The 8,972-nt window shown below is 40.6% G+C and overlaps 1 protein-coding gene across 2 annotated transcripts in view; it reads left to right on the forward strand.

Moving 5' to 3' along the window:
- LOC122556782 (eukaryotic peptide chain release factor subunit 1) overlaps positions 1-3,590 on the forward strand; it is a 65,182-nt gene extending 61,592 nt beyond the window's left edge. For both annotated transcript variants that reach the window (XM_043703950.1, XM_043703949.1), the window contains exon 11: positions 650-3,590. In XM_043703950.1, coding sequence (XP_043559885.1) covers positions 650-732 — 83 coding nt within the window. In that variant the 3' untranslated portion in view covers positions 733-3,590. The remainder of the gene's footprint in view (positions 1-649) is intronic.
- The last annotated feature ends 5,382 nt before the right edge of the window (positions 3,591-8,972 follow it).

Here is an 8,972-nt window from a genome sequence, read left to right on the forward strand (position 1 = left end):
GGTGAGAGGGGAAAGATATAAAAGAGACCTAAGGGGCAACATTTTCACACACAGGGTGGTACGTGCATGGAATGAGCTGCCAGAGGATGTGGTGGAGGCTGGTACAATTGCAACATTTAAGAGGCATTTGGATGGGTATATGAATAGGAAGGGTTTGGAGGATATGGCCAGGGTGCTGGCAGGTGGGACTAGATTGGGTTGGGATATCTGGTCGGCATGGTTGGGTTGGACCAAAGGGTCTGTTTCCATGCTGTACATCTCTATGACCCTATGACTCTATTTGAAAAAAAACCTGTTCCTGACCTCTGACAGTCACGTCTTTGATTCCAGTTGGCAATTTATCTCCTCCATCAGTGTAAAATCAAATTTTTGCTACGTAATAATACCAATTTAGATCTGTGTGACTTGAATGGAGGAGCTCGGTAAGAATACTAATATCCAGATAGTGATTAAAGCTAAGAAAAAGGTGATAAATAATTCATCAAATGTACAGGACACCCAGAATACTTCGCAAAGTTTACTCAGTGTAAATTAGCTACCATGCTTCATGTATTTCAGCAGTGTCTGTATTCGATTATTTCTTAAGGGCTTTAGGGCATCCTGAGGCTGTTAACGATGCTGTGTATGTTAAGTCTATTGTTTTAAACAGGTATCCTGCGGTACCGAGTGGACTTTCAAGGTATGGAATACCAGGGAGATGAGGAAGACTTTTATGACCTGGACGACTACTAGGTAGTTTGGACTAGGTCTGGTTACAGGTGCCTAACCCTCCAGCATCCAACCCAAGGAGTGAAGATCCACAGCGGAATAATCAATCCCTGCCTTAGAACAGACATTTACACAACTTGTGATACTCTAAATACATTGGAGATGGTGAATTTAAAAAAGATAACACTCTTCGATTTGTCATAGTGTCAATACAGCAGCAACACCAAACTACTGTGTTCCTAATGCCAGTTTGGACTAATCTTTTGAAAATTTCTTTTTTTTAATTTTTACTTCAATGGGACTTTTGTTGCTGTTGTATTTTATGAAATTCAGATTTTTTTACCTCCATATGTAGAGGCAAATAATAAAAATGGAATGCTATTGAACTTCATTTCTGCAGGCTGAATGGAGATGAGCTCTCTGTTTTCCCCTTTGGAGAGAGTTTCTATATTGGGGAAAAAAAGGCAACTTGAGTAACTTGTGCAGTGTATGACCCCATTTACATGGGTTATAGTGAGCCATGGCTGTACATGAGGGGGTGGGGGCTATAATAAGGCCTTTGTCATGCAAGTAATTAAAGTTGATCTATTTGAAATAAAGTGGGGGTACAGGCGAATTTTCAGATTCGCAACCAATTTTCTTTTTGGCTTCCGCCTTTGCGGAGGGAGTAGGAAAGAGTCCCTCAAGCCTTTTATATAAAAAAAATTAAAGAGGGGGTCATTTAAGTAGCATTTTGCCTGCTGCTAGGTATTGACAGGATGGGTGCTAGCGATATCTAGTGGTGGTATAAGGTGCTGTAACCCCAAGCAATATTTGTACCTGCAGTGGTCTCGATGGTTTTAAACTAGAGTTCCCATTCAACTGTATGAACAGTGGGTTTCCATTGGCTACTTGCAAGTCGAGAGCCAGTAAGTTCTAACTTTGGGATGTGATGGTTTTGATCTAGATGGCTCTGTATTGTATTAACTTAGGATCTGCTCCATATTGGGGTTTATTGTTGGTACAGTACGAGCATGCACCCTTGGGATCATGCTGCAGGACCCAGCCTCTGCTGCACAAACTGCAAATTGGAAAATTGATGTCTGTGTGATTCTTCTAGATAGCCCCACATTCTAGCAAAGGCATCCAGGCACCATCATCCACTCATTTGACGCAGGTATCACATTTCCATTGGGGTTTGAGTTCCTGTTGAGACAGTGCAAAGAAGCTCAAATTTAAACCCCTGATATGATTATCCAGCAACCTGGACAAACCGAGTAAGGTGGCTGTTATTGAACCAGAACAATTGAAGAAAAATGGTAACGAGAGCATGATTGTTGTAATCAAACTGTAAACTGGTTAAAATAGAACATTAAAACCACACAGAGCAGTGAGGTCATATTAGTACAAAGGGATTGCCAGTGAGCATTGACATTGGGATGGAGCTGTACTGAATTGTTGGGCGGGCATTGATTGGGACATGGATGGAGGGCAGATGTCAAAGGAAGGTTTTGTTGAGTAGCCTGTTTACTGAAATCTCTTGTTGGATAGGATCTGCTATTCCTTGTTGTGCTTTAAGTAGTCACTTGTTAATATAGTTGAGGCAAAGTCATTAGGATTGTTAACTAAATTGTATCACTTGTCACATTTCAAGAATGATTACTGAAAAATGCAGTGAAGTTTTCTAATTTAAAGGTGGGACAAGTCGATGTACATTGCACACACTATAATGTTCTGAGTGACTGCTTGTAACATGCATGACATAATATTGAAATCAAACCTATATCTGTTTATCTGTGAAATCATCTAATGGATAAGAGGAAGGCAGTGATTGTTTTGGGATGTGGTCTTAGTTGGATCAGATAATGGGGGGAGATGGTTCCTAATTAGAATTTTCAAAAATACAACATCTTTCTCAAACTCTTTAACTCAGTCCCAGTGTTACAGTGTAGTTCAGTTAATATGAATTAGGATTTCTTTCCTATTTGACAACTATTCAATGCATATAACACCATTGCCATTAATCAACAAGAGCCTCCACCTATTCATATCATCAACTTTGTAATGTGACTCGTATCTGGTTCCCAAAGTCTATTTCTAGCAAGATGTATATTTAATTGAATACAATAATACACTGTAGAGAGTTGTCAATTTGAAATCCGTTTCCCACTATGCTTCTGTTCATTGTCAGGATTAGAACGTTAAGTTTTCAAAAAACTTTGTGAGTACTGAAATCCGTTTGCAGCTTTTTTTGAAATGTGCTTTTCTGTCAAAACATCCAACGATAGTCTTCTGTTTTAAATGAGTAAATTTCTAATGCTGAATATATAAACTAGAATTAAGAAAGCAAATGTGCAGATCATGACATGATTGCAATTCTGTTTTTGTCATTTTGGCCTTTGAAGTTTTCAGTACTCAAAAGAATTTATGGAGAACTTGCATTGAGGTTAAGAGCAAAAATGCAATGTCCTTCTATTTGTCCTCCCCAGCTCCTGTCCAAAAGAGAATTGTGCTGGACCATGCTTTTAGCACTGGGTTGCTCATACTGTGTAAATGGGGCCATTTTGATACATAAACCAGAAGAATATATATATATATAAATAAATATATATTTACTTTTTCAAATAGCCCACTGCTTGGTATAAGAAGTATGCATTGGAAAGTATGCAGCTCCTTTTGTAGTTTTAATGTTTACTATTTAAGTTTGGAAATGATGCCAAAATGTTTTTTGTATTTCTTTGACCAATGTATTCTCCTGATAAGGAAGTGATCTATTGAATTCAGAGAAAAGGGGTCGATCTCAGCTTTCGTGCACTGCAGCCTCTGCAGAAAGATTCCAAGCAGCAACTTGGTGTTGTGATGTACAGAAATGGAGAAGAGTATTAAAACCATATTTAAGAATATCATTGGTTTGAGTCTTGTTATTTTGAGCTGTTAGAGGAAACTTGAATCTCAGTAGAACTTAAGATTGTCCCTCATAACAGTAGTTTGCCACGGCACTGTGAAACTGGACAGTAGAAAGTAGATGATACCATGTGTAATCAGTCCACAACAGCAGCTCATCCTGGTCACAAGGCCATAGTTAACAGTTGGTCTCAGACCCCTTCCTGACTCAGGAGAGCAGCCGAGTAAAGTCACCAGAAGACCATAGGGTTTTGTATCATTAGAGATGACTGATGTTGAATTTAACCTGAGGAACACCATACCCCAGGCAAGGGGTGAGATTGAGAAAATGGGATCTTCATGTGTGACTCGTATATGATTCCCAAAGTCTCTTTCCAGCAAGATATATATTTAATTGAATACAATAATACACTGTAGAGAGTTGTCAATTTGAAATCCGTTTCATGCTTCTGTTCATTGTCAGGATCAGAATGTTAAGTTTTCAAAAAAACTTTGAGAGTACTGAAATCCGTTTGATCTCAGACAGTATGGGAATTGAACCTGTGCTGTTGGAGTCACTTTGCATTGCAAACTAGATGTCCAGTCAACGCAGCTAACCAGAGAGCAGTACCAGCTTTCTGTCATTTGTCCCATGATCCCTATTGGACAAAACTACTGCAGTTATTGGATGGGGACATGTAGGAATCTACATGAGAAATAGGCAGTTCAGTGGCCTCTGACCTGAGGAGACCAAATGACTGCTACTGACTTCATTGTGATCCCATTCATAATTGATAAATTTTTTACCCCATTTGGTGATTCCGCTGATCAGTATCGATAGAACCAAATCACAAGATTAATGTAGAAGAGGGCCATTCAACCCGTTTCCTCATCCGCTCTATATCCACTTCCACTGATGCATCTCCTAAGAGGGTTTTTGTATAAAATAAAGGCTTGAGTTGCCTACTAATGTTATTGGATTGGGGGATGTATGAGCTGCAAGCATCAAATTTCTTGCTTTGTATGTCTTTGCACAAAGCAATTTTTATAACTAGGTCCAGCTCATTAAATGTCAGTTTGTCAATTCTGACATCTTCATAGCAATTTCAGCACATGTCCTCCTCCGCCTCCAACCTTTCCTCTGGGCAGGAAAGACCAATTACAGTTCAGAGGAAGCCTGCATGTTAAAATTAAATACATGGCTAATATTTAGAACTGCCATGTGATTGAGTTTTATGGAATTTAATGATCATCCTAAGCTTCTATAGGCAGTTTTTTTTTTGGAGCAGTGTCCAGATTTCTCCTATAAACAACTGAGTATTGATTCTCTTAATGGTCTAATTTTAACAATTTGCCTCTTGTTCTGGATTCTTTCCTTGGAAAAGGACCATTTCTCAGTATATCAAATTACAGATGTACAGCAGGGAAACAGACCCTTCGGTCCAACTCGTCCATGCCGACCAGATATCCCAACCCAATCTAGTCCCACCTGCCAGCACCCGGCCCATATCCCTCCAAACCCTTCTTATTCATATACCTATCCGAATGCCTTTAAATGTTGCAATTGGACCAGCTTCCACCACATCGTCTGGCAGCTGTTTCCATACATTTACCTCCCTCTGTGTGAAAATGTTGCCCCTTAGGTCTCTCGTATCTTTCCCCTCTCACCATAAACCTCTAGTTCTGGACTCCCTGACCCCAGGGAAAAGACTGTGTCTATTTACCCTATCCACGCCCCTAAATTTTTTATTTATCCTATCCATGACCCTCATGATTTTGTAAACCTCTATAAGGTCACTCAGCCTCCGACACTCCAGGGAAAACAGCCCCAACCTGTTCAGCCTCTCCCTGTAGCTCAAATCTTCCAACCCTGGCAACATCCTTGTAAATCTTTTTTGCAACACTCACTAGGACCTTACCATTAAGTGTATAAGTCCTGCTAAGATTTGCTTTCCCAAAATGCAGCACCTCGCATTTATCTGAATTAAACTCCATCTGCCACTTCTTAGCCCATTGGCCCATCTGGTCCAGATCCTGTTGTAATCTGAGGTAAACTTCTTTGCTATCCACTACACCTCCAATTTTGGTGTCATCTGTAAACTTACTAATTGTACCTCTTATGCTCAAATCCAAATCATTTATGTAAATGACAAAAAGTAGAGGGCCCAGCACCAATTCTTGTGGCACTCTACTGGTCACCAGCCTCCAGTCTGAAAAACAGCCCTCCACCACCACCAAAGGTCTTCTACCTTTGAGTCAGTTCTGTATCCAAATGGCTAGTTCTCCCTTTAATCCATGAGACCTAACCTTGCTAATCAGTCTCCCATGGGGAACTTTGTCGAACACCTTAGTAAAGTCCATATAGATCACATCCACCGCTCTGCCCTCATCAATCCTCTATGTTACCTCTTCAAAAAAACCCAATCTAGTTTGAGACATGATTTCCACACAGAAAACCATGCTGACTGTCTCTAAACAGTCTTTGCCTTACCAAGTACATATACATCCTGACCCTCAGGATTCCCTCCAACAACTTTTAACTTGTTGAACATAATCTACGAAGGAATGCAAGCCAAGGTTATACAAACTATTTGAATTGTCGAGCTTAAAAATACTCAGCAGCAATTGTAGAGAGAGCGAGTCAACATTTGAGTTCAAGGACCTTGATGTAAAACAGTGGGTTGAATTATACAAGGCACTGTACTACGGGTGTCTCAAGGTGAAAAGGCTAGTTTGGTCATTAGCACACCAGCTCCACTGCAGGTGTACCACTCAGTTACATAGGAGCAGAAAGAGGCCATTCAGTCCATTAAGTTCTCTGACATTCAACGAATGTTCACGTAATCTAACTTGGTACAATTAACAGCCCTGCAAAAAGCAGGAGGTTGGCCCTTTGTAGTTAATACACCAGCGCTTCTATGTTCCTCTGTGCTGCAACTTCCTACAGTTTTTCTCCATTTAAATAATATTGATCTTCCTATCAAAGTGCATAACCTGACATTTTTCCACATTATACTCCATCTGCCAAGTTTTTGCCAATTTGCTTTCCCACCTATTTAGTGCTGTTTGCACACTTAGCAATAATATTCACTTTCCTCATCTAAGTCATTAATATATATTGTAAATAGATGTGTTGTCAGAGTGGATTCCTGTGGAATCATTCCTAGGACACAATTTTAAGGTGGGAGGAGAAAGATTTAAATTACACCTTTTTTCACACCGAGGGTGGTTGTTATGTTGAATAAACTGCCAGAGAAAGTGGTAAAAGCAGATACCATTACAACATTTAAAAGGTATTTGGATGGGTATATGAATAGGAAAGGTTTAGGTGGATTATGGGCCGAAGGCAAGCAAATGGGACTATTTTGGAAAAATAGGTCAGCAGAAAAGAGTTGGACTGGAGGGTCTGCTTTCATGCTGTATGACTCTAATATGCTGGATGTGGGTTTTCTACCATTCTGGATCAGAAAGCGCTTTCTCTGAGAACTGCCAGTCAACTGGAGAGTGAGAAAATTGAGTGCTGTGGTTTTAGGACTGTTTGGGGGGATAGGTGGGGGCAATCTGGGTGGAGGTAAATGTTATAGCAGTCTTCCAATGAAACTGGAGTTAGGGACTCCCACTGACTGACATAAGCTCACCCAGTGAAACCTGCTGGCATGGCTGCTTGGCATGGGCTTCGCCTGTCCTGCCACATGCTAATTCAGGATGTCTGCCAATGTTCATGGGGGTCGGCAAGTCACAAATGTTTCCTTTTGCTCCCCTGAATGGTTCACCTTACTGTGCCCTGATTGGACATTCAATCATGGCACTCTTGGCTAATTGGGAATTCTAACTGGGATGCATTCAGATTGAACACTGCACTTTGCAGACTGAAGATTCACTTTCAAAGAGAAATCGCCTTTTATTGAACTGTGGTTAAGACACTGAAAAACTGGCAACTTTGATTAAATCAAAAAATATTTGCAGATGTCTCATCATATTGGTGGAGTCAAATTCTTTGGAGGCAACGACTTGAGGATTGTTTTCCTGGAGTTAAAGTCAGCAGAGTAGGAGAGTCATTGGGGAAAAGGGATAGAGAGGAATGGAAAGGATACAAGAGAAAGGGCAGGGAAAGCGGGATGAGAGTGTGATGGAAAAAATTACAAGTGGAAAGGCAAGGGCTACGACACATACAAATTAGGAGCAGGAGTGGGCCATTCAATCAGATTGTGAATGATCTCATTGTATCCTCAAATCCACCTTGCCTCCTATGCTAGTCACCCCTCAACCCTTTTCTTTATAAGAATCTGTCTACTTCTGCATTCCACCACCTTCCTTTTCAGGAAGACAGTCCCAAGCACTCATGTCCTGCTGAGAGAAAAACATTTGGCCACTTTACTTGGAATGAGGTGAATGAGTAGTTTTGAAACAGTGACCCATAGTTTTAGGTTCCTCCCCAGGAGGAGACATGTTCACATTGTGACAAAGGTGCTCCTTTAACAAGGTTATGTTGTCCTTGGATTATTTTTTCCAGGAGGTCATAAAAGACAGACTCCGAAAAGTCTAAGTTGAAAGATTTTACAGCCAATTTGATTATAGCTAGCAGATACTGCCCCAGAGGGCTTTCAAGATTTTGACCAAAAGAAAATGCTTGTCTGATGGAAAGGGAGTGGTCAGTTCTCCCAGCTCAGCTGTTCTCTGGTTTGATTTGTTTTTTAGCAATAGAGTTGAAAATGTTGCTGGACCAATGAAGCAACTCTCTCTGTGACTTCTCTCCTGTTAGGACCTGTGTTTGATTTTACCTTTAGTAACAAGGGGTGTTTATGGGAATTGTTGCAAGTATTGGAACAGCATCATTAAGTTGGGATAATCTGTTGGATATGGATAGGTGAAGTTAGTCGGTAATCTGTTCTCTTTTGTTTGTTTTCACTTTGGAATCTTGTAAATAAATTTTGTTTGGTTTAAAACCAGGTGGTTTGACCAGCGCATTCCTCCAGGAATATCCACTTTGCACTGGTTTAACACAACTAGCAACATTGGGGTCTAGGCTCCCTTCTTGAAATGTTTTGAGGGATCTGGCATGCACCATAACATATGTTTTTCAAGACTCCTCAGGATTTAGTCTTATTTTTCTAAATTCTAGCAGATGCAAGCTGATAAAATAATCCCTATCCATTCTGGGGATTATTCTGGAAAACCTCTCAGTTCATTTAGGTCCTTCCATGAATCTGGTAACCAATGCTATGCACAGTACTCCAGATTCGAGAGTGTGGTACTGGAAAAGCACAGCAGGTCAGGCAGCACCTGAGGAGTAGGAGAATCAACGTTTTGGGCATAAGCCCTTTGTCAGTACTCCAGATGTGAGCCGGAAAGGGGGAAGAGAGAAGGAGTGGAAGAAGATACGACAGAGATGGGAAGGGGTG

The sequence above is a fragment of the Chiloscyllium plagiosum genome, chromosome 14 (genome assembly GCF_004010195.1).
Source record: "Chiloscyllium plagiosum isolate BGI_BamShark_2017 chromosome 14, ASM401019v2, whole genome shotgun sequence".
Lineage (NCBI taxonomy): Eukaryota > Metazoa > Chordata > Chondrichthyes > Orectolobiformes > Hemiscylliidae > Chiloscyllium > Chiloscyllium plagiosum.